The 27,066-nt window shown below is 64.2% G+C and overlaps 4 protein-coding genes across 4 annotated transcripts; 2 read left to right on the top strand and 2 right to left on the bottom strand.

The window, feature by feature from the left end:
- Positions 1 to 1,097: 1,097 nt before the first annotated feature.
- On the bottom strand, positions 1,098 to 15,372 carry FURIN (furin, paired basic amino acid cleaving enzyme). The gene is made up of 16 exons (XM_054272900.1): positions 15,299 to 15,372; positions 13,015 to 13,399; positions 9,272 to 9,370; positions 8,575 to 8,670; positions 7,886 to 8,014; positions 7,586 to 7,662; positions 7,140 to 7,228; positions 6,521 to 6,693; positions 5,453 to 5,665; positions 5,264 to 5,364; positions 5,046 to 5,149; positions 4,753 to 4,870; positions 3,698 to 3,877; positions 3,478 to 3,602; positions 2,952 to 3,068; positions 1,098 to 2,882 (listed from the first exon to the last, which is right to left on the bottom strand). The coding sequence occupies exons 2-16, from the start codon at positions 13,192 to 13,194 to the stop codon at positions 2,314 to 2,316; spliced, it is 2,370 nt and encodes a 789-aa protein (XP_054128875.1). The 5' UTR covers positions 13,195 to 13,399; positions 15,299 to 15,372; the 3' UTR covers positions 1,098 to 2,313.
- LOC128935002 (collagen alpha-1(I) chain-like) lies at positions 14,253 to 20,439 on the top strand. Its single transcript, XM_054272975.1, has 4 exons — positions 14,253 to 15,662; positions 15,730 to 15,914; positions 18,418 to 18,505; positions 19,777 to 20,439. Exons 1-4 carry the CDS (start codon positions 14,253 to 14,255, stop codon positions 20,437 to 20,439), a joined length of 2,346 nt encoding a protein of 781 aa, XP_054128950.1.
- A 220-nt stretch (positions 20,440 to 20,659) lies between these two features.
- Positions 20,660 to 24,940, top strand: MFAP1 (microfibril associated protein 1). The gene is made up of 9 exons (XM_054272749.1): positions 20,660 to 20,820; positions 20,930 to 21,149; positions 21,807 to 21,939; positions 22,241 to 22,428; positions 22,857 to 22,965; positions 23,036 to 23,196; positions 23,436 to 23,595; positions 24,034 to 24,123; positions 24,238 to 24,940. The coding sequence occupies exons 1-9, from the start codon at positions 20,742 to 20,744 to the stop codon at positions 24,418 to 24,420; spliced, it is 1,323 nt and encodes a 440-aa protein (XP_054128724.1). The 5' UTR covers positions 20,660 to 20,741; the 3' UTR covers positions 24,421 to 24,940.
- A 364-nt stretch (positions 24,941 to 25,304) lies between these two features.
- HYPK (huntingtin interacting protein K) lies at positions 25,305 to 26,339 on the bottom strand. The gene is made up of 4 exons (XM_054272928.1): positions 26,130 to 26,339; positions 25,902 to 25,957; positions 25,630 to 25,681; positions 25,305 to 25,463 (listed from the first exon to the last, which is right to left on the bottom strand). Exons 1-4 carry the CDS (start codon positions 26,313 to 26,315, stop codon positions 25,368 to 25,370), a joined length of 390 nt encoding a protein of 129 aa, XP_054128903.1. The 5' UTR covers positions 26,316 to 26,339; the 3' UTR covers positions 25,305 to 25,367.
- Between the last annotated feature and the right edge of the window lie 727 nt (positions 26,340 to 27,066).

The raw sequence follows: 27,066 nt of genomic DNA, 5'->3' as shown, positions 1-27,066 counted from the left end.
CCCCTTCCAAGGGCTTCCCTGGTGCCACGGCAGCACTGCCCAGCCCCGGCAGCTGCCACCACCACTGCCACCGCCCAGTGGCACGGCCCAGTCAGCTCCACTCCGCTCAGCCTAGCCCCCGCCTGGCTCTTGGGCCTCCCGTGACAGGGAGGCTCCGGCGCCAGAGGAGTTTCAATGTCACCTGCAGGACATTGCCAGGCTGATTCCACTTTTAGAGGAAGTCAGGGAAAAAGCGCGTCAGCCGGGAGCTTTGCTGACTCGCCTTCCTACAGCAGGGCAATGTGGGGTGGCCACGTCCTGGAGCAGCCCCAAGGAAGCGCTGCCACCGTACTGCTTCTCCCACCACCACCCTCCCTCCAGCATCCCCTCCCCGCCTGGCCAGGCTGCTCCTGGGCGGCCAGGGCTGGGCGGCGCTGCGTCTGGCCGCAAGGGCAGCAGCTCTGTCTGGAAGGCAGATTGCTGCCCGGCCCCAGCCCCGCCTCGGGAGAAGAGGAAGAGCAGGGTGAGCGCGCTGCAGGCTGTGCCTGCCACGGGGACCTCGCTCCCGACCGCAGGAAGCCGCTGCGGCCTCCGCAGAGAGGAGCTGCCTCTGCGATGGAGCGCAGCCACTACAGGCTCTTTTGTGGGGCTCGGTGAGGCTGCGGTGGGCTGTGTCTGCAGCTTGGCCACGGCACGAGTGGGTCCCAGGTCCAGCCGGGCCATTCCTGCACCAGGGTGGTGCTAGACACGGGGGCTGCAGCCAGGGCCCAGGCTGTGGTGAAGGGACTGAGCCTTGTGCTGTGGGAAAGGGGCGCTAAGTCCCCAGGCTTTTCACACGCACACACCCATGCGGCCCGTTTCTGAATTAACTGCCCTCGATGCACGTCCCCATAACAGCTCATGTAAGGGACATCCCCTGCCCGTCCCCACCACATTTCCTGCCCACAGCCAGGGAAGGGCAGTGCCTGGCCTGGGGGAAGGTCTGCAGGCTCCAGCCCACCTGCAGAGCACCTGCAGAGCAGATCTGGGTGCTGGGTGCCCCTGAGGCCCACAGTCTCCACGGCCAGGCCACTGCCCCGGCCGGGCACCCACGGCACATAGAGCACAGGCAGCGGAGCTGGTTTGCATAGTTCTGAACATTTAATAACTCAGTCTCTCTAGCGTTATATCCACATCCATTAAATTAAAAACAGGCTCAGGAGGCAGCTCCTGGCCGATTAAATTACAAGAAAAAATTACTGTGCACCAAAAAGTTGTTATAGAAAAATAGTCCTGTGGCCCCTGGCCAGCGGCTCCATCCACGGCTGGCCCCGGTGTGCGGCAGCGGACGGCAAAGGGGCGCGTGGCACTGCCCCCCAGCCCACGGGGAAGGGGCAGCAAGGGGAAGGGCTCCAGCGGGGAGCAGAACAGATTGTCACCAAGTGGGGGCAAGGCACGTCGGGGGGCTAGGGCTGCAGGAATGCTGGGCACTGCCCAGCACAGGCAGGACGCAGGCAGAGCTGGGGCAGTGCTGGCACTGGCGCTACCTGACGGTCCCAGCCAGCAGCACCTACAGCCCTCCCCAGGGGCAGAACACAAGGGGCCCAAGGCAGCCCCCCAAAGCAGGGACTGTGCGAGGGGTCCCTGCCCAGGCTGTGGGCTGTGCCATGGGCACAGGGTCAGGCGGTGCCCACAGCCTGATGCTCCCCGGTGCCAGGGCTCCTACCCGCTGCAGGCAGCGGCGGTGGGATGGGCAGGCAGTGGACAGCAGCAGCTGAGGCCTGGCCATTATTGCTGTCGAAGGGCACGGGTGGAAGCAGACAGGCCCAGGGGAAGCGGCAGGGAGCTGGGACACAATGAACTGAGCCTGGGACGCAGCCCTGCAGGGGCTGAGGGTGGGAGGGGCAGGGGGATGCTGTGACACAGGCTGGGCTCAGCCCTGCCACAGCCAGCCCACCTTGAGCCGTGGCAACCCAGGGATTTCACACGCTGCCCATCCTGCAGAACTCACAAGATCCCAAGCAGCAGCCATACACCCAGCAGAGGAGACACTGCTGCCAGTGCAGGGCCAGGAAGCGTTGGGCCCCACTGCCACCAAACACCCCGGCACGGGGCACAGGATGGACGCAGGGCCAGGAGAGATGGTGCAAGACTGGGACGGTGCTGTGCTGGGGATGGTGCCTGCGGGACCATGCCTGGCCACCCAGACTAGGGCTGAGGGATGGTGCCAGGGGATGGGAGCCCCAGGCTGCTGCAGTGCAGGAAGGGGACAGGGGCAGAGTCCAGGGCCCCTCAGCCTCACCTGCCCCAGGCCTGCAGTGCTGGGCAGTGAGGAGGGAGGGGCAGGAGGGCTCATCAAAGGGCACTTTGGTCTCTGATGAAGGCAGTCCTCTCGCTGTGGGCCTCATAATCCTCACCGTCCGACTCAGAGGGACCCTCCTCCTGCCAGATGTCGGAGGGGAGCCCCTTGTAGGAGATGATCCCGCTGTCCAGGGCATACACCTTCACACCCCGCAGGCTGAAGCCTGAGCGTGCTTGCAGCACCAAGAAGATGGTGACAAAGATGATGACAATGAGGATGCAGCTGAGGCTGGCGATGAGGACAGGCAAGTTGACCGGAGGGGAGGCCTCAGCTGGTCCTTCGCCGTCTGCCAGGGCGGGGGACGCACGGCTGCTCTGGGTCTGGTGGGAGCAGGAGAAGTCCAGGCTGCTGAAGTGGGAGTGCGCAGGACAGGTGAGGCACTGGTTGGGGCCAGGTCCCGCACAGGTGGCACAGGAGGGGTGGCAGGGCAGGCAGAGGTGGGGTGCGATGGGCTCCACGCTGTTCTCCAGGTTGTAGTGCGTGCTCTGGACGCCGGGTGCGAAGCCGGGAGGGCAGCGCTTCAGGCAGCTCTTCTGGTGCAGGTAGTACCCCTCCTCGCAGACTGTGGGACAGGCAGGGTCAGCTGGGGGGTCCCGCACCTGCATTCCCCCCCTGCTGTCCCCACACTTACCCACGCAGGTCTGGCTGGGGGTCAGGGTCTTGCAGCCACTGCTCTCCAGCTGGTTGGAGAGGCTGGGGGACTCGGTGGCCGTCCCATACAGCACGAGCGTGAACTTGGTGAGCGTGCCTGCAACAACGCAGGGTGAGCACCACAGAGGCGCCCACAAGACGTGCCCGTGACAGGCACAGGGAGGGGGCTCACGCTGGTCCCCCATCCTGGCTGCCAGGGCACAGCAGGGTTGTGCCCACCACCTGGGAGAGCGTCTCTTGTGGGGCCATGACCCTGCACAGGACTCCCAAGGGGCAGGGGGTCAGGTGAGCTGGCACGGGGTCTCCTTTTGCCTGGACTGCCCCAGAGGGGCTGCAGTGCCATCCCACATGCCCAAGTCCGGCCTCTCCCCAGCCACACCACCCTAAACATCCGAGATGTTACTGGCCCCTCAGCTCAGGAGCAGGGGCAGGGGGGGAAATGGGTGACTACACAGCTCACATCCCAGACTTGGAGGGAGGCAGCAGACAGGGAAGCACACCCCTACCATAGTTCTTGGCATCACTGGTGTTCTCAATCTCCAGCACCCACTCCCCAGAGGGGTCCTCATCCCACGAGTGCGTTGTCATGAAGGCCCAGTCATTGAAGCCATCGGCCGAGAAGTCGTGAGGCCTGAGCAACAAAGGCAAGGGCACAAAGATGTGGCTGTCAACACGTGCCAGACTCACCAGGGGCCAGCCTGGGGCACGCCAGAGTCCAGCACGTACCTGGCAGCCAGCAGGGTGGAGCGGGTGCCCATGGGGCTGACCAGGTGGATGGCCAGGTCCCCCCGGCGGTTGTAGGACAGCGTCAGCCTGGCCTGCGCGTGCTCCAGCCGGCTGATGTAGTTGGCTTTCCCCAGGCAGGCATCCACCTTCCGCCGTACCTCGAGACGCTTCCCAATGTCCCTGCCGAGCACAGGCAAGTGTGAGGCCAGTCCCAGACTTGGGGACAGACCACAGTCGCCATTCCTTGCTGGGGCTCTGCAGCTGTCCTGGGGACTGGGCACCAGGACAGCTAGAGTGGGAATCAAATCCACAGTGGGTCAGAGTGGCACCACCACAGTACCATTCCCAGACGGGTGCAGGCAGGAGAAGGGGTGCCCCAGCTCCTGGGCGTGAGGGGCGGGAACTGCGCTGCCCAGTGCTGCCACACATGAGCCCTGAATAGGCCCTTTATTCACACACCGCAGGCCAGCTACACCCTGCACGGCCCAGCCAGGGATGGGATGGGCAGAGCCGTCCCCATCCTGCTGCTGGCCTGTGGCCGCTCCCCCCCCCGATGCCCGCACAGGATGTGCCTGCTGTACCCACACAGGGCTGGCTCCCCAGGGCAGGGCCCAGCCCCAGCTCCCTTCGTGCGCAGCAACATGATCTCCCCACCCAGGAGCCCCGAGGGAGTGCCCTGTCCACAGACAAGACCGCACATGCTGCACTGTGGCAGCAGCAGCCAAGCAGGAGTCAAAGGAGCTTCTGTCTGCCCCCTGAAAAGCCCCTCTGTCCAGGATGACTCGTGCTGGCTGCACCCCAACCGCAGCGCCCCAGTCTGCCCATGCTGACTGGCCCAGCCCCACAGCAGGGAGGCTCATGGGTGACGCCAGAGCGGGATGGCTGGAGGTGCCTTTCCCAGCTCTCCCCAGGCTCTTGCAGGAGGATGCTCCAAGGGTCTCAGCAGCATTCAGTCCCCGAGATTCTCCCCGCTCCCTGCTCTGGGCCCAGAGGCTCTCAAGCTCCTGTGCAGAACAGATGCTGAGTGATCCTCTCCTGGGCTCACCAGCCCATACCTGGGCTCTGCAAGGATGTCAATGACACACTTCCTCTGAGGTCCCACCGTAGTCCAGTTCTTGGCCAGGCTCACCATGGCCCCAGCATCCAGCAGGCCGTAGCCATACGAGTGGCTGACTGTGGACAAAGAGGGGGTCAGCACCGCTCCCGGGGGAGCCCAGGGAGGGATGTTTGCCTGGCCATGCTGCCTCCTTCATGCCACAGGGCTGCCAGGGCACTGTGCCTCAGCACCCCAAGGCCAGCAGTACATATGGGACTGGGAGACCCCGCTCCCCTCCCAGCGCCCCGGCACCTTTGCGGCCAACGCCGTTGGTGACCCAGTCATTGGCGTTCAGGTGAGCCGGCTTCGAGGTCTGCACCACCAGGTGCTGCATGTCCCGCCACGTCAGGTTCTTGCTACAGGGAGACATGGAGCTCGGGTCAGTGCTGGCTCCTGCTGGCCCCAGGCAGGCCCACGTCCAGGCGCCACCGCAGCATGGGGCAGACACAGCCACCCCCATCATGCCTTACTTGGCTTCCAGGGCGAGGGCGATGATGCCGGCAGCCAGGGGTGCTGAGGCTGACGTCCCCGTGTGCAGCTCGGTGCACTTCTGTCTGAGGTCAGTCGTCACCTGCGAGGAGGGGAGCCAGGGCAGGAAATGCTGCCGGCACATCCCACCCTGAGCCCCCGGCCTGCGGGCAGCAGCAGCCCCCACTCACAATCTGCTTCTCGTTCTGGTTGCCGCTGCTGTAGGTGGTGGCGAGGGTGGAGGAGCAGGCCTCGCTGTACCAGGGCACGTTGCCGTACTGGGTGGTGCTGCTGATGGACAGCGTGTAGATGCTGTTGGTGTAACCGTCACAGTTGCAGCTGTCATGCTCGCGGCCCCCATTCCCAGACGCCCAGACGAAGATGGAGCCCAGCCCGCCTCGGCCCTAGCAACAGAGGCAGGGTGAGGGCAAGCACCAACAGTGCCACACACAGGAAACCCCAGGCTGGAGCTGGGGACAAGTGGGTGGCACCAACCTGAATCGAACAGACAGAGCAAATGCAGCTGGGACACGGGGGACAGCATGACATCCCAGTCACAGCCCACTACCATGGGCGCCCTCACCACCACTGTGCCTATGGAGGGTGCCCAACACCTCGGCAGAGACTCCAGGGCTGTCCCAGTGTGTGACACACCAGGCAGCAGGAGGCCCAGACAATGGGAGGCTTCCAGGAACCCAAGTCTTTTTCTGCTCAGAAGTCACCTGGCCTGACTCTGTCTGTGTGGGATTGCAGTGCCTGGCAGAGCTGGGGGAGCCCACAACACAGTCCTGGCCGTGTCTTGGCACCCAAAAGTGGTAGCTACCCTCGCAGAGGACGTGACAGAGTCAGCATGACACCAAATGCATCTCTCTGTAAGGAATCCTGGGCAGAACATGACAGCTCACCAGCTGGGCAACACTGACAGCACAAAGGGACAGTGGGGGATGACGGGTGGAGGATGCGAGGCTGAGCACCTGACACAAAACCAGAAAAGAACCAGGAGAGGGCTTGGGAGAGCAGGGAGAGAGCATCTCACACAGGAGCCCTCACAGAGATAACACCACACGGGAGGAGTCCTGACTCAGAGCCATCACACAGGAAGAACAAGAAAAACTAACAGAGCCTGATCCTAGAGATGGGCTGGAAGATGGCTCATCCCGGGAGGGCCAGGGTAACACCCAGGGCAGGCAGAGGGAAGGGAGACCCGGGAGGAGGGCAGGAACGAGGCCAGTACTCCTCCAGCAAACCCTCCTTCTCACCTGGCTGACCCCACGGAAGAAGGCCTCCTCTGCCAGCCGGGCCGGGCCATCCACAGTCTTGCCGTCATCCTCAGGGCCCCAGCTGGCACTGTAGATGTGGATGTGGTTGGGGTTCAGGCCCAGGGAATGGGCCTCCACAGCATCGGTCACCTCCCCATCCAGCATGCGCACTCCTAGGCCAGAGAGCAAATGTCACCGGCGACCGGCCGGGGCAGAGCGGCCACGGTGCCGCCGCTGAGAACCCCAGAGCCCTGCTGCCCCCCGTGCCACGGGCTGCCCCCTGTGCCACGGACTGCCACAGGGCTGCCACGGGCTGCCCCCTGTGCCACGGGCTGCCCCCTGTGCCACGGGCTGCCACAGGGCTGCCACGGGCTGCCCCCTGTGCCACGGGCTGCCACAGGGCTGCCACGGGCTGCCCCCTGTGCCACGGGCTGGCCCCTGTGCCACGGGCTGGCCCCTGTGCCACGGGCTGCCACAGGGCTGCCCCCCGTGCCACGGGCTGCCACAGGGCTGCCACGGGCTGCCACAGGGCTGCCCCCCGTGCCACGGGCTGCCGCAGCCAGCGGGACCCGGGGCCCCAGCTCAGCACCCCCAGGAGCCGGCGCAGGGCAGCACCCACCTCCGATCCTGGCGTTGTACGCCACGCCAACTCCACAGATGCCGTTGTTTGCCACAGCAGCCACTTCCCCAGCACAGCGCGTGCCATGTCTGCAACCACAGTAGGATGAAGCATGCTCATAGAGGGTGCGAGGAGCACAGGGGTCAGTACAGGCTGCAGCCCCTGCCACCCCCACCCGGGCTGCCTCCTGTCCCCTCGGACCAGGCAGCCAGTGAAGGCTCCTCCATCTGCCCTCCTGCTCCGGAGCCAGGGCACTGAACAGCCCACACTGGCTCTGGGCAGAAAAAGGATGCTGCTCAGGGCAAAAAGGGAGGTGAAGGGTTCCCCATGGGGCAGAAGTATGCCACCAGCCTCACAGCTCCCAGTGGCCCTGCACGTGGGGTGGCACTGCACCAAGTCCCTGCCACACTTAGGCTCTGTGTCTTCGCCCCTCCCTCCTGCCTCACCTGTTGTCGTTCATCTGCGTGTAGCGAGGCTGCGGGTCCGGGTCCTGGTCATTGACGTCAAAACTTGCCCCTGGGTCCTGGAAAACAAATTGGACACTTGGAGACTGTCTACCTCAGCCACCAAGCCCCGCTGCCCTTACTCCATGGCATGAGGCTGAGCTGCTGAGCAGGGTGGGCAGGCTGCAATCCCATCTCCATGTCCCAGCCCTGTACCTCACAGCTCTGGGGTTGCCCTGCATGGACACAGCTGCCCAGACCAGCGCCCACGGCACTCCACCCTGCACCATCACCCAAACTCACATAGTTGGCCTCCAGGTCAGGGTGGTTCTTCTCAATGCCGTCGTCCAGGATGGACACCACGATGCCCTTGCCCGTGTATCCCTGTTCCCAGGCCTGACGCACGTTCAGGTCCCGCTGGTTTGTGTTGTACTGCCAAGAGAAGCCTTGGCACTAGAGATGCACCCAGACATAGCCACTGTGATAGGCCCAAAACCCACCCAGCTCTCACCCCGCTCTTCTGTGGGTTGTGACAGGGAACCCCAGGGACCTGGGCACAAGGTTGGGCTCAACTAGCTGAGAAGGGCTGCTCTGAAAGATTGATTGAGCCCTAGCCTATGCCCGAGCCCCACAGACAAGGCACCCTTTGCAGAGATCAGGCTTGTGCCCGAGCTCCAGGAAGCAGGCAGAGGCAGGGACCCATTCCTGGGCTAGGCAAAAGGCTGCACCTCCTAGTCCAGCCCCGGGTACCCCACCCGCCCTCTCAGCATTCCAGCCAGGAGCCACAGCTCTGTGAGCAGAGCCTCCTTCCTGGGGCGTTCCCATAACGCAGCACGGGTGGCTGCCTCAGGCTTTCCCCCCTCTCCTCCTCCTCCTTCCTGCCAGCCCAGCAGCAGCTGCTGCCTGACAGCAGTTCCTAGGTTGCCACACCTGTGTCCCCAAGCTCGCAGCCACAATCATGGGCACAGGCCTCCTTCTCACCCGACACTCACCAGGTACCACTGCTGCGGGAACTTGGGGTCCGTGGGCTCCATGAACACGTCTCGCTTGGTCCTGCGCTTCGCCACCTGCTGCTCCAGCCACTGCACCTGAGGGCAGAGAGGGCGTGGGGTCCCCCGCCAGCCCTCACGAGCCCAGCCCTCAGCCTGCCTGGAGGGGCCCTCCCCGGGAAGCTCAGTCAGCTCTGGCCTGGCAGAGCACTGCACCTGTCAGAGCTACTGCCACCCCAGCCGGCCCCTCCAGGCCCCGTCCTGGCTGTGCCCCGCAAGGCTGTGCTCCAGCGGAGCGGGACGGTCAGAGCGCCCAGCTCTGCTGAGACACGGCTGCCAAGAGCTGCCACGCCACACCACACACCTTCCGGGGCCTGGGCTGAAGCCAGAGGGTGGGGAAAACAGCAGCCCCCACACACCACTGCTCTGGGATCTGGTTATTGCCCTGCACGCCTTGTCCTGTCCCAAGCACACAGAGCTCTCCTGGGGACAGAGGCTCTCCTGGGCCCTGGCATTGCAACAACCCACAGGCCACTGACACTGGCTCCACCACCCCCCTGCCCTTGCCAGACACGGGGTGGGCTCCCACGCCCCCCTGCCAAGGAATGGGTAAGGCAGCTCGGCCCTGTCCCGTGCCCGGCACTGGCTCACGTGCCTTTGTGAAGTGCCGGGATCAAAGTCAGGCCCTGCTCGCTCGTACCTGGGGCTCCCTGGCCAGGCGGCTGTGCCAGGGCTGGTGGGGCGACAGGGAACGCTTGGCCACGCCGCGGTGCCGAAAGTGGTAATAGTCACCAAAGATCTGCAACAGAGAAATGCTGCTCGCGGGACAGCCCCGACAGCCTGGCCTCCCCAGTCCTCTACACCCCGCGTGTGCAATGTGAGCTCCAGGGCTGCCGTGCACGGGCTGGGCCCCGCTCCAGAGTGCTTGGTGTTATGTCCGGTACTCTGGGCAGGACCGCCTGCGAGAAGCTGTGGCAGCTGGGGACGAGGCAGCTGGGAAGACCCTGGAGCAGCAGAAATGCAACTGCTGTGCACCTCACCCTCCTGCAGGTCCCCACATGGCAGCAAGTCTAACATTGTCCAAAAAAACTGCTGCCCTAGCAGGAAGGCCCCAGGCAAGCAGTGGCAGAGAGGGACAGGCCTTTCAGAATCAGCCTGTGAGGGACGCCAGGCTCAGGAGACAAACCCACTGCTTCTCCTCCAGTGCCACCCAGCTCCTCCTGGAAGAAGGTCCCAGTGGCTCCCGGCCCCACACTCCAGGAGATCCTAGCCAGGGCAGGGTCTGTACCAGCCTCTGCATCTCTGGACAGGCTGCTGGCTTCTCCCCAGGTGCCCCACTGGAACACCCACCCAGTGCCAGCCTCCACCTGAGGCACAGCCAGTTCCAGTGGGGCAGAGCAGGGGGCATGCAGGCATCCAAGCCCAGCGGGGTCCAACTCCCACTGCCAAGCAGCCGTGCTGTCCTCACCCCAGCTCCAGTCCCATTGAGGACAGCCCAGAGGGACTCCAGCACAGCCCAGCTGGGGCAGGACGGGAATCCAGGACAGCTGGTGGGGCCAGGAGGCCATTCTGCCGCCCAGATGGTTATTTTTAAACCCCAAACCCTCTCCAGCGCTGTCATTTCCGTGTCCCCTCTCGCACATCCTGGGGCTGACGGACACAGTGGCCCCACCCTGGCTGCCCAGGGCCTCCCAGCCCAGCAGCCTGCCCCAACTGGGGAGAAGGGAACAAGCACGCACAGAGCAGCTCCCTGTGAGCCACAAAGCCCAGGCAGCAGCCACAGGCAGGATCCAGCTGCCGAGGCTGGGCCAGAGCTGGAGGGGCTGGGCTGAAAGGGCTGCAGGAATATGAAGACATCTCACCCTCCTCCATCTCAGGTTGCCCCAAAACCGTCTGTTTGGGGCTAACAAACCTCCCCAGCTTATGAGAGCTCTGCAGATGTGCTGCCAATTTGGACAGACTGGGCCAAGCAAGGTGCACCCAGCTGAGCACCCTGAGGCCAGGGCAGCAGTCAGCATTTCACCCCGAACCCTGGCCCCGTTCGTCTGGCACACCGTGTTCCCCAGGGTGCCTGCCAGTTCAGAGCCCCCGAGGAGGTGTCAAGGTACAAAGGCTCTGCACAGGGCTGGTGGGGGAATGCAGGCTGGCTGCTCTCCCTCAGCATCCCTCACCCCCTCCGGGGTATGGACAGAGCCCAGATTGCTCCTGCACACAGACTGCAGCTCTGACTGGTCATCCACCTGGATTAGGTCTGCACTGACACTGTGGTGGCAGCCAGGAGCTGGCCAGCCCACACACTTCCACCCTAATCTTCACTGTCCCTGTCCTCAGCAAGGACAAAGCCACCCCCCAGCACCACGTGTCCCTGGTGCCAGTTCAGCGCTGCTGTTTGACCCCTGGCCACAGCTCACAGCGACCCTGGCCAGCCCCTGCGCTAGGAGGCTGCCTGGATGCCTGACCACAGCCCCTGGAGTGGAGCAACATGCTGCACCTGCAGCCCAGCGGTGTGGGAGACAGGACCACCCCCTCCCAGGATGGCACTGTCCTGTCAGCATAGCCCAGGGATGGCTCCATCAGTGTCCCTCCCCAGTGACCCCAATCCCAGCAGTGGGGGGCAATGCCTTTGCCCCCTTCTCTGCACAATCCCAGCAGTGCAAACCCCTACAAACCCACCTCACCGCCACATGCATGACCCCTCACTGTCCCCTGTGCCCTCCTCAAGGTCACTAGAGCCAGTCATGGGCCCTCTGCCCAAGTGCCACTGGCTCCTATTCCATAGGCAGCAGCATAGCCACAGGTATGCCAGGACAGCACAGCTTTGGGGACAGCATCCTGAGCCCAGGCTGAGGCCAGGATCCTCTCAGAGAAGGACACTGGGTTCCTCTCACTGGGGCACTGCCAGATGCACCCAGTCCCTCACTCCCAGCCTGGCTGCATGCCCTGTCCCAGTGGCACACACCCCCAGGAGCAGCAGTCCAGAAACCTGCCAGGCAAAGCCCCAGGCTCTTTCCAGCCACGTTCTTCCCACTGGACCGCCACGACCCGTCTGCAAAGCCCAGGCCAGCAAACCTCGTCCCACAATGCAGACAGCGGGGCAGGCTCCAGAACGGGAGAAAACATGTCCAGACCAGAAGCTCCTACTACAGCCTGGGCTGCTGCAGCATGTGGGGCTCTGCTTGCAAGGGCAGGCTCGCTGCTGTGAGGGCACGGGGAGCCAGGAAGGGGTGCCAGCTTCCAGGCGCAGAACCACGGTGTGGGGAGAAGACAAGGGCAGAGCTGGCACAGAGCCTCTGCGGCTCACAGCGATGGAACTCATGACAGGCCTGGGCTCTCTCAGTGCAGTACAAGGCCCTGCACTGTGGAGATGAAGCCACAGAAGCAGTGTCCCTTGGCCCTGGCAGCCAGGCCTGGGACCAGGCACCACAGCATGATGGGCAGCACTGCCAGGAGCAGGCTGATGGTACCTCACCCCCATCCCCACTCCAAGGGGTCTCATCAGACATCCAGGCTGGTGGACATGCCACTCTCGCAGTCCCCTGTGCATGGCAGCTGCAGTTCTTTCCCCTGAGACCTGCTCTGAGCCACTTCCACACTGACAGCAGCTGCCTAAGGCAATGCCATGGCCCACCCAGCTCAGACACCCTCACTGGGCTCTAGCCACAGCCCCCACAGCTCACTCCTATGACACAAGTCCCAGAGGGCCCAGAGTACCCAGTGCCCATGCAGGGCTCCTTTTGAGTGGCAGGGCAAGGTCCTGCTGGCTCCTGCAGCAGCCACCCTCCCTCCCACTGCTCCCAGCAGCTGCGCACAGCGAGGTCCTGACACCACAGCCACAGTTGTGCAATTTCCTCTGGGATTTCACCCTGCACTTCCTTCCCAGAGAAACAGCTCACTCCCAGCACAGCCACGCACACTGCCTGGTCGCTGGCTGACAGCAGGGAAAGCTGAGGGCCGGGGGGACCTGCTGACACACCTTCTGTCAAGGACAGCTCAGGAGTAAGAATACACAGCTGCTGTCAGACCCCTCTGGGGGCAGCTCAGAGACGCTGCTGCTGTCCCACTGAACCAAGGCCTTGCTGCACTGGGCAGCTTGCTGTGGGGAGCAACAGTGGAATCTGGAAGCCTTCCCCATCCATCATCACACAGCACTTCCAGTCCAGCTCCTCATGCTAGGCTGGGCTTTTCCTCCTTCCCCATCCAGCAGGCAGCGTACCATGTCACCAGCGGTCCCAGGGACAGGGGGAGACCCTGGCTCGATACAGGTAATTGCCACCATTGAGTCAAGGCAGCAGATGCTGGAAGGCCACAGCAAACAGGCACAAACACAGTGGTGCTGCTGCCAGAAAGAGCAGGCCCCGAGCCAGCTCTGGGACTAAGCTCAGCACCTGCCCAGACCACGTCAGAGGACACTAGTTCAGTGAGAAGGGGAAGCAGGAGACTTACCGGGCCTAGGTTGAGGAATCCATGCTTCCTGGCCAGCCTGTCAGCCTCCTGGGGTCCTGCAGGGACGAGCACAGCCCAGGTGTTGGTGTAAATATGCTGGGCCAGCACCTCCTGGTCCAGGACAGTGAGGGCAACCACCAGAGTCCAGAGCAACAGCAGCGAGCAGGGCCTCAGATCCATCAGAGTAACGGGGCTCCTCGAGCTGGCGAGCAGGAGGGTCCCAGGAGCAGGAGGGTCCCGGGAGAAGCAGGTCCAGCAGCCTCCCAGCGTCAGCACTCCGAGGCACACCGGCCTCTCTGCCCTACTGGTCCCAGCTCAGCCCAAGGCCACATGAGGCCAAGCCCACAGAAGCACAGGAACAAACCATCCAGGACAGAAGCACGATCTGCAGAGACAGGACAGAGGTCATGCCCAGGGCACCTTTCCTCAGCCCTCAGGAGGGCAGGCTGTGCCCCGCGGAGAGGTGGGTCAGCCCCTGGGCAAGGGGGCCTGGCACACAGCGCCTGCTGCCCCCACGGCACACCGACAGCCGAGGAGCCGCCTGGCTTGGCCGTGTGCCCACGTCTGCTCCTGCGTGGAGCTGCTGTTTACCTTGCCTATTGCCCAATGTTTGCTTATAAACATAGAGAATTAACCAGGAGGAGAGGAGGGCACCAAAGGACGGGAGAGGCAAGGCAAGAGAGACTGCTGTGCCTCCTGCTGCCACTACCCCTGCTCCAACTGGGATGGGACTATCTGAGTACAGAGGTGGGAGCAACTGAGGCCTGCCTCTCCAGTCCCAAGGGGAGCCCAAAGGAGATGTCCTCAGGTGCTGTGCAAGGAATCCCAGCAAAATGAGAGACTGGACGGAGAAAAGTCAAGGGGAGCTCCTGACCTCTAGCAAACCTGCAGGCTCTCATCTCCACAGCCATTGACCAGGCAGTGCCTGGCAGCCATGGCAAGCACTGTGCTGCCTGTCACCAGCAGCAGCTCAGCTCTGCCCTTCCTCATGGAGCACAACATGGTGACACCGGTGTGACTCATCCCCGCAACCCGGTGGAACCAGGACCAGGAAAAGGGGCACACCGTCACCTCCAGCATGAACCCAGGGATGCCCAGGAACAGCTCACACTTTTGGGACAGCAAACGCAATAACTTGTAGGGAAAGAGCAGGGAATGACCCACTCAGTGTACGGGAGCCCATGACACGATGGTGCCAGGGTGAGCTCCAAACTCGGAGCTCCAGAGGGACCCTGGTCATGCTTCAGAAATCTGAAGCAGAATATCTGGCCAGCTGGAAAAGTGAGAGCCGGCAGTGCCCAGAGGAGCCACAAGCCCCCCCATCCAGAAGTGGCCACAGCGAGCTGGCAGCCTGCGGCACCGCCACAGCAGAGAGCTCTGAGCAGCGCCGGAGACCCCGCCAGAGGCTTCGGCACAGACAGTGCAGCGACCCTGGCACAGCTGGGCTTCCCTATCAGCGACCACACCTCGGCCAGCCCCGCGCCGGACCGCCCCGACAAACGGCCCAGAGCCGCGAGCACCCGCCGGAGGCTGTACGGGAGCCCCGGGTGCCAGACTGTCAAGGCCCTCAGCACAGTACGGCACAATGGAAAATTATCTGCCGTGGTCCACCAGCGTACGTGCCAATACCGGGCACCCAGGCCGGGCTGTTTCCCCGCGTTGGTGCCGACGCCAGCAGCCGTCCCGCGCCGGCGGTGACCGCTGAACGTGGGGACAGTCTGGCCGCCGGGGCACAGCCCGGACCCCGCGGCGCCTTCCCGCCGGACCCGTCGCCAGCGAAGCACCGCGTGCTGGGACGGCCCGGCCGCCGCACCCAGCCCGGAGCCGCGCTCCCGGCTCCGCACCGCGGCCCGGCCCGCGCCCGCTGCCCAAGGAGCCAGCCCCGCACGGGAGCAGCCCGGCGGCCCCGGACTGAGCGGCGGCCCCGGGCCTGCACGCACGGGGCGGCTCCAGCAGCGGAGCTCCGGACGGCGGCGGCCGGGCTGGGAGGCGGCCTGGCTGCCCTTCGGTCTCCCGCGGCGGCGGCTCCGGCTCCGGCTGTCCCCGCCGCAGCTCCGAGCGCGGCCTCCCGGCTCCCCGCTCGCGCCCGGGGACCGCCGGGCCCGCACATGCCCGCCAGCAGCGCCCTAAGCCTGGGGCTGCCTAGCGGCTGCGGCCCCACCGGTCGCCCCGGCCCCAGCCCCTCCGCCGCCCGGGTCCCGTCCGGCAGGGCCGCCCCAGCTGTCAAACCGCGGCCGCCGGCCGGTCGAGCCACCCCAGGCCGATGCCGGTCCCACGCCCTTACCGCGCGGCCTGCCCGCTCCGCTCCGTCCCGTCGGCAGCCGGGCCCGTCTGTCGGCGGCGCCGCGTCACGCCGCGGGGCGCCCGGAGCGCCCGCCCCGGAGCCGGGCCCGGCCCAGGCAGGGGCGGCCGGGGCGGCCGGCGGGGCCGCTTGTTTACGCCGCGCAGCTGTCAGCGCCGCCCGGCCCCGCCCCGACGGCCGAGCCACCGGCCCCGCGCGGCTCCCTCGGCTCGGCACGGCCCGGCCCGGCCCGGCCGCCGCTCTGCCGGGCGCCGCCGGATGCCGTCACCGCCGCCCGCCCCTCCGTCCCGTGCTGCATCGCCGGGTCCGGCACGGACCCCCGGCAGTCCCTCCGCGCCGCCCGCCAGTAGCGGGGCCGCTCCCCGCGGCCAGTAGCGGGCACAGCCCGGGGCTCTGCACGGCCTCTCTTGCAGCCGAGCGTGGGGCTGTCCTTGCCACCCGGGGGAAACCCTATGCCAGCCCAGGCGGGAAACCCGGATCTGCGCCGTGAGAGCCGTGAGCCCCCGCCACGGGCCCGCGGCAGTGACCGGCGGTGTAAGGGTGCCTGCAGTGAAGAGCACGCAGAAGATGCCCAGTCTCCCGCCTGGTGCAGCAAGTGGTGCGTTATGCTGTGACACGGGGCTGGCAGGACAGGAGCCCCGCCAGATTAGCCTGTTCCAGCCATGGCAGACCCCGGAGTAGAGAGTTCCCCAACCAGGCTGCGGGAATCGCACTTCCCATGAGGTCCATATCGTGGGCCTGCAACCCCAGGTCTGTGTGCTGCAGCCTGACAGAAAAACTGTCTGGTAAAGAATAACACAAGAAAAATCTATTAGCCCCGTTTCAAGAGAGAGACTTCCACCAAGGAGAAAAGGTGAGAAGTGAAACACAGCTTCAGTCGTTTGTAAAGAACAACCCACGGTGAGCACGGGACCATGTCATTAGCAACACAAATGCAGCAGAACCCAAAGTGACCTGAACCCAAACTGACCTGAATCCTCCACACCTGCGATGAGTCTGGCAGCCCAGGGCAGGAGCAGGTCCTAGGGCTCTTTACAGAGAAAAGGAAGTCACTCAGATACCACGATCGAGATCGTGAAGCATTAGCAATCACACAGGAAACAGTCACCTTGGTAACCGAGATGCTGAAAACAGCCCAGAAAATCTAGCACAGGGCAGGCTGCTGTGCTAAACTGGGTTAGTTCTGCAGGGCAGTACCCTGGCCGCAGGCATTCAGGCTGGGCCAACCCTGGCAGCCAGCCCCAAGTGCTGCACCAGAGACCGCCAGCCACAGGGGCTGTGGTGCCCCAGGCCCACCTTCAGGGCCACGGTCCCACCAGGGGGAGAAGGCACCCACCAGACAGACAGCACTCACCGCAGCGTCACTGCAGCATGCTCAGGACTCGTCCCTGTAGCTGGCAAGCCCGGGCCTGCCCTTGGGGGCACAGGGAGCCAGCTGTGCCCCATGGGGTTATATGGAGGGTGCATGGACAGGGGCAGGGCCGGAGCTGGAGTCCGGAGCAGTGGTGGGAGGGAGGACGGGACTCGGGCTGCCTGCCCCACCCGTGAACCTTATCTCTGGATGCCTCCTTTGGGCGCTGGCAGTCGTGCCTAGGCAGGTGAGGAGCTGCTGCACGGCCTGTGACAGGCGGTGCTGAGAGGAGCTGACAAAGGGCCCTTGTCAGCGCGGGCTTATCGCGGCGCTGCGGGGCAGGCAGGCAGGAAGCACCGCGCTCTTACGCAAACCGCGGCCTGGGACCCGCGCTGACCCCACGGCCCTGCCAAAGAAAACGCCTGGCTCGGGAAGCACCTGGCTGCAGGTGGCACGATGCCAGGACGGGGAGGAGACCCGCTGCCCCAGCAGCCCCGGGCCCAGCTGCAGAAGGAGCAGAGAGGGCCCCCAGCATGGGCCTGAGCAGCCACTGTGCCCCACTCGCCTCTCAGGGCTGCCGGGCACCCCTCTCTGCCCCCAGCCACCATGCAGCCAGGGGGTGAAACAGCGACTGCCACACATCTGCCAGGATCACAAACCCTTCTCTCACACTTGGGGACCATGGTCTGGGGGACCTGCAGGATTGCAGGTGAAAGCAGCTAATGAATAGGCAATAGCAGGAAAAGGGCAGAGAGCCCACACAGAGAAACCAGCAGAGAAAACCAAGCAGGCAGAAACTTCTGGATGCACCAAATAAATACCAGAAGGTTTACCCAGCACAGAGCAGCCTGCTCTGCCCCCCATGCCAGCAGAGGTGAGCCCACAGTCCCTCTGTTGTGCTGTCCAGCCTTCTCCCTGCACACATCCTCACACTCTCCCAAAGCTAAGGCTGCCGTCCCTTTCCCTGGAGTCTCTCCAGTCCATCCCCTCCCCTCCACACTGGATAGTACCAGCAGGCCCTTTAGTGCCCAGGGAGCTGGGACTGCCGTGGCACAGGCAGGATTTCTGCTCCACAAGGTCCAGCTGGCTCCAGCAGCTCTATTTATCTCTGACTCCCAGACACAACATCTCACCGTGGCCACATGCAGGGACTCGGGCCCAGCCCAAACATCCTGACCTTGTCCTGCAATACAGCTGCAGACATAAACAGCAGCTGCTCAAGGTGAGGTCTGTAACTATCTGCCTCAGGCTTTGTCAGCAGCAGTCCTAATGCTGCCACGGCATCGATCCACAGCCTAGTCTGGCTCTGCCCCTGCTCTGGGCTGCAGGACGTGCCCTTCCATCACCTGCCCTGTGACAGCACCCTGTCATCGCCTGCTGCTCAGGTGGAGGGACAGCCTTGCCCAGCCTAAGTCCACAAGGTGCCCGTGGCACTTGGGGCGTTGCACACAAGTGACACGCACGGGGACACGCACACACGGACAGGGAACACCAGGCTGGGAGCCCACCTGCGGCCCAGCAGTAGGAATGCCATGTGCCCACGGGCTTTGTGGGCTGCGGAGGGGCTGCTCACAAGCACGGACACACAAACCCAGCCCAAAAACCAGCAGGTGTGGCTGGCACAGCACCGAGGGGCAGACTGGCCCATGCTCCAGGCTCACTCATGGAACAGCTGCCAGCCTTCCATGGCCTCACACCAGCCCAGGAATGGGGGGCTCAGCCCCATGAAGTGCCTCCCACCCTGTTGCAGCCCAGCTGCCAACTGCCAAGCGCTGCAGAGCCAAGATAGCAGCAGCCACTGCACTGGGGAAAGGGAACGTGGGGCAAAAGACCTCACAGTGAGGGGCATCTTCCTGCCATGGCCTCCAGCACCTGGAGCCACAGAAGCGAGCCAGGCTTGAAGGCATTTCCCTGTTTGCCCAGGTCTTTAGTTTAGCTTCACCTGAATGGAACAGTATCTGCTTTGTGTGCAATCCCCAAGCTTCCTCATAGCTGTGGCCAACTGCTCCTCCAAGTCCTGTTAAAGCTTATTCCTTGCCACGTGGCACAGGAGTCACCAGCTGGGAACACACTGTGGCAACCCTCAACATTAACAACATAAACACAGAGCGGGTGCTCTGGTTGTCACCTGGGTGCAAAGGCCAGAAGCACACCAACAAGCACACAGATCCACTCTTGCTCGTTCCTGGCAGAGGCTGTAGGTGCTCTAGGATTATAAAGGCACCAATGCCTCAGTTGCTCAGGCAAACCACCAGCTTCACGGCATCATTTCTGCCTGCAGCAGAAACAGGTCTGTATGGAGGGCACTGCAGGGACACCCTTCCCCAGAACTAGAGCAGGGACTGAGTCAGTGCTGCAGGGGACTGGGCCCACCTGCCCCCATGCCTGGATCTGCCCAGCCCTGGCATCTCTGTAGGCCAAGGAGAGTCCCCCAGGTGAGAGCCAACCTCCGTGGTGGCCTTTGGACCTCTGCAGCCTCTTCTGGGACCAGACTAGGGTGGTACTGCTGCAAAAAATTGGGTCTGCTCTCCCCTAGACTGGCTGCAGGAGATGCTGCCAGAGGGACATCTCCCAGCCCAGACCAAGGACACCAAAAGAAAAGCACTTCCCTGCACTCCCCTACGGATTGTGCTCCACTGCTGACCCACCAACTGGAAAAGCACATGTGCTCTGGCCTTTCCTGGCTGCCAGAGCTGGCATCACCCCACAGGGCCTCTGCCACACAAGCACGAGAGCACCTGCTCTGCTACTGCCAGTGAACTGTTAAAGCATGGCTCTGCCCCCCTGCTTCCTAAATTTCCCTGCCAGCTAGCAGATTTCATGGAAGATAAGAGGGTTTCCTCTTCCTTTCTTCGTAGAAGCCAGCAGAAGGTGGCACGCAGAAAGTGGCAGACGTGGCAGTAGTGGCTTGTGACGCAGTTTTACCAGCTTAAGAGAAACGATTATCTTCTGCGGCAGGATGTGCGCCCAGGGACATCCCGCAGCAGCCGCTCCCCGACCCCGTGGGACCGCGCAGCCCTCGGGAGCTGAGACCTGCTGACACAGGCAGCGCCCGGCTGCTCATGGAAAATCCCCAAGCAGCCGCCGTGGCCGCAGCCTTTCCCCACAGACACTTTACCACACCCACGCCAGGGGGACTCCCGGGAGCTGCCCCAGCCTTGCCGAGCAGCACGGCGGAGCTCCTGCCCCGCCGCAGCCTCCCGGCGCTGGCCAGGCCGGACGCTCCGGGGCCGACGGCGGGGCAGGAGCTCTCTGTCCCTGCTGGAGCCGGCTGGCAGCGGGCAGAGCAGGGACACTGCCCTCCCGGCTGTCGGGAGCAAGGGCGGCCGCCGCAGGGAGGAGCTGCACGGCTGCAGCAGCGGCCGCGGCCACCGGGCCCCGCTCCGCCCCGAGCGGCCGCGCGGGCAGCGGGCACGGCGCAGCCCCCCCGGCCCCGCTGTGCGCCAAAGCGAGCGGCGGTTTTCTCCGGCTCTGGAGGGCGGTTCGGCACGGGAATGTGCCGGGGAACGTTCCCCCGGTCACCGAGCTGCGGGTGACCCTGAGCGCTCGGTGTTCCGGCAGCGGCCGGTCCAGCTCCAGCCCCGCACGGAGCGCTCCCTGCACAGAGGAACGGCCGGGCCTGCAGAGTCCCGGCGCCGTTCAGACACGGCCGGAGGCGCCAGGCGAGTCGCCCCCGGGCGAGCAGCAGAGCGCTATCGCGGCGCTGCCCGGTGCCCCCGCCGGCCGATGGCCGCTCGGCCGGTGCCTCGCCCTGACGCCCCTTCGGGGGTAAACCCGCGTGGTGCGGGAGGGAACGGAACCTCTCCCGGCCGATGGCGGACGCGAAAGGAGCGGGGACTCCCCCTGGCACCCAGCCGCGGGCCCGGCACACCCCGCGCCGGGCCGAACCGCGGGCCCGGGAGGAGGCTCCGAGCAGCGGCCCCGGCCGAGCGTCACTTCCGGGCCGCGGACGGTGCCGGTCGCGGCGGAAGCGGCAGAGGTTCCGGTTCCGGGTGAGCGCTCGAGGCGCCGTTGTCAGCGGCTCCGCTCGGTTCGGTTCGGCCCGGCCCGGCCCGGCCCCCGCCCGCCGCCACCATGTCGGTCCCCAGCGCCCTCATGAAGCAGCCGCCGATCCAGTCCACGGCGGGCGCCGTGCCCGTCCGCAACGAGAAGGGTGAGCTGGGGGCCCGGGGCTCGGCGGGGTGGCCGCATGGGCGCGGGGCCGGGGCTGGGGAGGCGGGGGCGCGGGGCCGAGACCCCCGTTGACGGCCCGGCGTCCGCAGGCGAGCTGTCCATGGAGAAGGTGAAGGTGAAGCGGTACGTGTCGGGCAAGCGGCCCGATTACGCGCCCATGGAGTCCTCGGAGGAGGAGGATGAGGAGTTCCAATTCATCAAGAAGGCGAAGGAGCAAGAGGTCGAGCCCGAGGAACAGGAGGAGGAACTGGCCAACGACCCCCGGCTCCGGCGTCTCCAGAACCGTATTGCCGAGGACGTGGAGGAGCGGTGAGTGCTGGGTCAGGCAAGAGCTGAGCTTCCTTTGCCTGTTTGGGGCCAGGGGGCTGGCACTCTGCTCTGCTACAGGGAGAAACTGCACAGGGCAGGAGCTGGGAACATGGTCCAGTGCAGGAGTGTTTGTGACTTCTCATATCCATGCTGCACTGTACCTGGGGCTGCTCTTCAGCCAGGAGCCAGCCAGGTGCAGCCCATGTCCAGGTGTGTTTGTGTGGACGGTATCAAAAACAGGCACCAAAATAGAAATTAGTGCAGCGTGCTGAGGCTCAGGGTAGCGAGGAAGGACAGTGTCTCATGAAGTGTACACAGGGTGATAAGAGCCTCCACCACATTGTCCCTGCCCTCACGCAGGCTGTGCTCCGCTGCTGCCCATGATATTTCCATCTCTGTCATCTGCAGAAAAACACCACTGAGTGCTGTTTGCCTCCCGTGGAGCTGTGGTTGGTTTTGTTTTCAATAACAGTCTTCTCATTGGGAACTCCATTCTTCCTTGGAGCATGGACAGGGAAGAGCTGCCAGTGCCCAGCCACTGTGGCCTCCTGAGGGAACGTATCAGTTGTGGCCGTGTTTGGCAGTGCCAGTGCTTACAGTCCCCTTCCTGTAGCCCCCTGTGTCCCGAGTGCCGTGTGTAACTGGCGTCTCTTGCAGGCTGGCAAGACACCGCAAGATCGTGGAACCTGAGGTGGTTGGAGAAAGCGATTCAGAAGTGGAGGGGGGAGAAGCTTGGCGCCTGGAACGGGAGGACACCAGTGAAGAGGAAGAGGAAGAGATTGATGATGAGGTGTGTTTGCAGAGCCAGATAATGGGCGTAGGAAAGCTGGAAGGGCAGAGGCTGGAACTGCCCTTTGCATAGATATGTGGGCTGTCTGATGTATTTGGACGAGTGTCACACCTAGCCACGAATTAACTGGTGCGTTACTATCCTCTGGCATGGAACAGGGCACTGGGGGAGGCCACGCTACATCCAGAGAGGCAGGTGCATCTTCTCAAAGCCAGCAGTCCAGACATGACATGTGTTTCACAGGAGAGAGAAAAGTGGTAGCAGGGCTGGCCTCTGACTGCTCTGTGCTTGTCCCCATTAGGAGATCGAGCGTCGGCGTGGGATGATGCGTCAGCGAGCACAGGAGAGGAAAACTGAGGAGATGGAAGTGATGGAATTGGAAGATGAGGGTCGTTCTGGAGAAGAGTCTGAGTCAGAATCTGAGTATGAGGAGTACACAGACAGCGAAGATGAAATGGAGCCACGTCTCAAACCGGTCTTTATTCGCAAGTAGGTGATGGAAGTGCATGGGCTGGCCCTGGATCGTGGTAGTCAGAAGCTGGGGCCCAAGGAGACCTTGCTGCCACGGTCTCTTCTCACTGTGAGGAAGCCATTCACCTCTTTGGGGTGGGATGGGATGGTCACAGCCTGGCAGGGCACAGCTAGGGAGCAAGGAACAATCCCTGCTCCCACAGCCCTATATCAATTACATTGGGTTGCTGTGACATCAGGCTGCAGAGTCTGACCAAAGCTCTTTGGTAAGGCCATACCTTTGGTGGCAAAAGGACGTGGTAGTCCCCAGGAAGGGGAGAGCCCTGGGACTTGACCTGTCCTTGGAGAGGGCAAAGGCTGAAAGCAGCTGCGGTGTGGAGCCAGCGAGAGGCTGAGCCACTGCTGGCTCATGGGAGGGCTGAAGGCTGTCACGGCTCTGCTCTCAGGAAGGACCGGATCACGGTGCAGGAGAGAGAAGCAGAAGCTCTGAAGCAGAAGGAGCTGGAGCAGGAGGCAAAGAGGATGGCAGAGGAGCGGCGGAAGTACACGCTAAAGGTGCGGAGGGGTGGGCTGGAGGCCGGAGGGGGCGGTCACTGCAGCAAGCTTAGCTTGGACCTCACTGCAGATTGTAGAAGAGGAAGCAAAGAAGGAGCTGGAGGAGAACAAGCGCTCGCTGGCAGCACTGGATGCACTCGATACAGATGATGAGAACGATGAGGAGGAGTACGAGGCCTGGAAAGTCCGTGAGCTGAAGCGTATCAAACGAGACCGCGAGGAACGAGAAGCGTAAGTGATGTCTGCGAGAGGCTGAGAGCCCACAGGCAGTTAATGCACCTTTTCCTCAGCTGCCCTTTGGCAGCAGGGTCCCAGCTGGACTGAACGCCCAGAGTTCCTCCTGCCTGCCCTCAGGGTGCCTTTGCTCCCTAGCAGTAAATGTGTAAGCTCTCAGGTGGTAGCTGGGGACAGCCTCTCTCCCAGGAGATGCTGTGGGGACACAGGGTCTCAGGAGCTTCTGTCCCACCCAGCATGGAGAAGGAGAAGGCAGAGATCGAGCGTATGCGGAACCTGACAGAGGAGGAGCGCCGCGCCGAGCTCCGGGCCAATGGCAAAGTCATCACCAACAAGGCAGTGAAGGGCAAATACAAATTCCTGCAGAAGTACTACCACCGTGGCGCCTTCTTCATGGTGAGTGTGCTTAGGGCCAGGCCTGGCTGCATGGGCTGCGGGTGTGACACCACAGGGCCACCTTTTCCCTGTGGGGAGCCTCCCCTCTCCCACGGTGCCCTGGGACAAGAACCAACCTTCAGAGGCACCACGGGGCTGAAGCTGACCCAGAGTAACCTCACCAGAGCACATCAGGTTAGGGGTTCCCAGTTGAAATGGAGCTGAAGCTGCAGAGCTGTCCCTGTGCTGCTGCTGACAGACCCAAGTCAGCTCTGCACGGGCCACTGGAGAAGCAGCCTGGGGAACAATGCTCACATCTCCCACTCCGGCAGGAGTTAATAGGGCTGCAAGTACTGTGGCAGCCCTGGCAGAGCAGCAATATGACCTTCAGGCAGCTTCCCCCACTGCTGCCAAGACTTGCTGGAACCTTTTAGGCTAAGCAGGTGTGTCGTCCTGCAGGATGAAGATGAAGAGGTGTACAAGAGGGACTTCAGTGCTCCGACCCTCGAGGACCACTTCAACAAGACCATCCTGCCCAAAGTCATGCAGGTGCGTGTCATGGTGGCAGAGGGTGCCCAGCCTGGATGCCAGGGGGTGGGCAGGTGGGAGGAGCTGGTCCTGCATCCCCCTGAACAGCTGCTCACAAGCTCCTCTGCTCCCCAGGTCAAGAACTTCGGGCGCTCAGGGCGGACGAAGTACACGCACCTGGTGGACCAGGACACCACCTCCTTTGATTCTGCCTGGGGCCAGGAGAGCGCACAGAACACCAAGTTCTTTAAGCAGAAGGCAGCGGGGGTGCGGGATGTCTTTGAGAGACCCTCGGCCAAGAAACGGAAAACGACCTAGGAGCACGGGCCAGAGGGTCTGGTGTGGCACATGCTGGCAGGAGGGCACTGCTCTGCCAGCTGCCAGAGCCTGGGCAGGGCCAGAAGGGACATGTTCCAGGACTCCTGTGGTGGCAAGCCCTTCCCGTCCCTGTACCATGCCTACCCAGAGGAGGTGTGCCACTCCCTGTGCTCAGCAGACCCGAAGGGTTCCTTGCCCACGCAGTGTGGAGGATGATGGCCTGTGGTGCTGGCCAGGCTGGTGGCCACACTGTGTCCCAGCAACGGCCACTGTGGAGCCTTGGCAGTGTCTGGCACATTGCAGCACCACCCCTGGCTTCAGCACATCCACTTCTGGAAGAATTACAGGACTTCTACACTTCTCTGTTGTACAGCCCCTTGCTTGTACTGTCCCAGGTGTCAGTCTGGGCCCTGTTTTGAGGTGGTCATTGGTGACCCTATCTCCTCACCATGGTCCTGCAGGGCTTGGCTTTTCTACCTGTATGGGGTGGGAGGGTTTGATTAAAGATTGGATTTTCTTACTCTGGCTCCATTGTTCTTAAAGACATGGCCATCCTGTTCTTGTGCCTTCCTTGTGAGCCATGGTGAGCTGGGGTAGCACAGGAGGCACCAGCCTGGGCAGGGCATGCACGATCAGCTGTCACCACTGCCTCAGGCCTGTGCCTGGGCCTGTCTAGCCTGTACTGTCCCGGGGCAGAGATTAAAAGAGGGGGAGAGCAGAACATCTCACTGCTCAGGCAGGTCACTTTGTCCTGCTCTTGTCAAGGGGGTGCCCAGCTGGCACTGCCAACACAATGCCACATGACTGGGCCCCACTTGTGGGTACCACACACTCAGGGCCAGGGGCATGTGCTCAGCACTGTGTAGACCACAAAGACAGCCCAGTCCCACCAGTGCCTTTATTGGTATGGCAAGAGGCCCACGCCTGGCAGCCCATGGCCCCCCAGCTCAGTTGGTGAGGGTGATGAGAGCCTCCACCACGTTGCCCATGTGCTCGCGCAGGCTGCGCTCCGCTGCGGCCCTCGATATTTCCATCTCTGTCATCTGCAGAAAAACAGACACAGCCCTGTACAGCACCCGCAGGGCCCTGGGGGACACCCACCCATGGGGACACTGGACCGGCCTCAGGGCAGGACGCCCCGGCCTCCTCCGTGGGTGCACCCAAATCTGGGACATGTCACAGCCCGCCTGGGGTCCCGCCCCTACTCACAATCAGCTCTAGGTCCTCCTTCTTGATGGTCACTTTTGCCAGTTCTTTCTCCCTACGCAAGAGATGGACAAACCTCCGGTGACCAACAGTCCCCGCCGGCCCCTGCCCCGGTGCTCCCTCGGCCGTCAGGTGGGCAGGAGCGACCCCTCGCAGCAGCGTGGGGGCCGAGGAGGGGCCGGGATGTCGCACAGGACAGCGGATGCCTGGGTCGTGTCCCGAGTGGCGACAAGTTGCACGACAGGCACTGCCCCGGGGCGAGCGCGGACGGTTACCTCTCCTGCTTGGCTTTCTGCTCCCGGGACCTCCGGTCTCCGATCACCGACATAGCCTGCCAGAACGAGCGCGGTCACCCCGATGAGCGGCACCGGGCGGGTCAGCGCCACGCCGGCGGCACGGCCACCGGCACGGGCGTGCAGGCGCGGCTGTCAGCGCCCGCCTCGGCCCCGCTGCAGGCAGCGCCCGGCCTCCCACCCTGGCCCGGTCCCGTCCCGCCGCCGCACCGTCTCCAGGTTGGAGCTCTGGATCTCCTTCTCCTCCGCGTAGTCCGTGACGCGCTCCAGGTCCGCCGCGCCGCTATCGTGCTTCCGCGGCTTCTCGGCCGCGCGCCCGCCCGCCCCATCGCTGCCGCCACCGGAGCCGTTGGGCTCCGTCTCCAGCTCCAGCTCCACATCGCCCTCCGCCGCCATGCCGCCGCCGCCGCCGCGGCCCGCTTCCGGTCACGTGCGCCGCCAGCGGGGGCGGCGAGCGGCGCGCGCCGCCAGAACGGAGCGCGGACGGGGCCGGCTCCAGGCCCGGCCCCGCCGAGCGGGCACGGTCAGCGCTCCCCGGCGCTCTCGGGGCTCCGCGCCGCTCGCAGCTGGCAGCTGGTAGTGCCGGCACTCCGGGCCGCTCGCTAGCAGCGGGCCGCCGGCGCTGCCGAGGCGCGGAGCCGGCCGGGCGGGCGCGGCCCCGGCGCTCCCCGCGAGTGCCCCCTGGCGGCGTACCGGGACCGCCGGGTCAGCCAGCCCGCCATGGCCGCCGCCGCCCCCGCACGGATGGGCGGACGGGGCAGCCGCGGCGGCGGCCTGGCCGACTTCCCGGGCGCTGCCGGACGCGGGAGGCGGCAGGGCTGTGGCCGTGCTTCCCCGTGCCCCGGTGCCGGGCCGTCGGAGGCCGTACCGCAGCGCGGCCCCGGCTGCCGCCCCCGCCGCTCCCGTGGCATGTCACCCCCCGCCGTGGGGACACCGCGGGCCGGGCCTGGCCCCGCGCTGTGTGCGCTAGCGGCGGGCACGGGGAATCCGTGTCATCGCCGCTGCAGGCGCAGCCCCGCCAGCCGCCGTCTGAGGGCTCTGCCCGCACAAAGCCTGAGCGGCTGTGGAGCGGCTGAAGAAAGGTGACGCCAGCCCCGGCCTAGAGTCCCCTGCATCCCCTTGCTTGTCCCCAGCTCCTGCCGACCCT

The sequence above is a fragment of the Melozone crissalis genome, unplaced genomic scaffold (genome assembly GCF_028551555.1).
Source record: "Melozone crissalis strain CALT ecotype California unplaced genomic scaffold, PUWL_Pcris_2 ptg000014l_1, whole genome shotgun sequence".
In the NCBI taxonomy this organism is placed as follows: Eukaryota; Metazoa; Chordata; class Aves; order Passeriformes; family Passerellidae; genus Melozone; species Melozone crissalis.
This window is presented reverse-complemented; position numbering and strand designations above follow the sequence as displayed.

Bases quoted from the DNA above. Each gene is read 5' to 3' on its own strand.
- FURIN (XM_054272900.1), bottom strand. From the start codon at position 13,194: ATGGATCTGAGGCCCTGCTCGCTGCTGTTGCTCTGGACTCTGGTGGTT. The intron at 5,666-6,520 runs GTGAGAAGGAGG...CTCTGTTGCTAG, and splicing joins TCTTCCGTGGGGTCAGCCAG to GGCCGAGGCGGGCTGGGCTC. The intron at 5,365-5,452 runs GTGAGTGGGGGC...CCCTCCTCGCAG, and splicing joins ACCAGAACGAGAAGCAGATT to GTGACGACTGACCTCAGACA.
- LOC128935002 (XM_054272975.1), top strand. From the start codon at position 14,253: ATGCTTCAGAAATCTGAAGCAGAATATCTGGCCAGCTGGAAAAGTGAG. The intron at 15,663-15,729 runs GTAGCGGGGCCG...CCTCTCTTGCAG, and splicing joins TCCCTCCGCGCCGCCCGCCA to CCGAGCGTGGGGCTGTCCTT. The intron at 15,915-18,417 runs GTGCGTTATGCT...ACCCTGTTGCAG, and splicing joins CCCGCCTGGTGCAGCAAGTG to CCCAGCTGCCAACTGCCAAG.
- MFAP1 (XM_054272749.1), top strand. From the start codon at position 20,742: ATGTCGGTCCCCAGCGCCCTCATGAAGCAGCCGCCGATCCAGTCCACG. The intron at 23,197-23,435 runs GTAAGTGATGTC...TGTCCCACCCAG, and splicing joins GACCGCGAGGAACGAGAAGC to CATGGAGAAGGAGAAGGCAG. The intron at 24,124-24,237 runs GTGCGTGTCATG...TCTGCTCCCCAG, and splicing joins TCCTGCCCAAAGTCATGCAG to GTCAAGAACTTCGGGCGCTC.
- HYPK (XM_054272928.1), bottom strand. From the start codon at position 26,315: ATGGCGGCGGAGGGCGATGTGGAGCTGGAGCTGGAGACGGAGCCCAAC. The intron at 25,958-26,129 runs GTGCGGCGGCGG...TCGTTCTGGCAG, and splicing joins AGAGCTCCAACCTGGAGACG to GCTATGTCGGTGATCGGAGA. The intron at 25,464-25,629 runs GTGAGTAGGGGC...GTTTTTCTGCAG, and splicing joins AGGAGGACCTAGAGCTGATT to ATGACAGAGATGGAAATATC.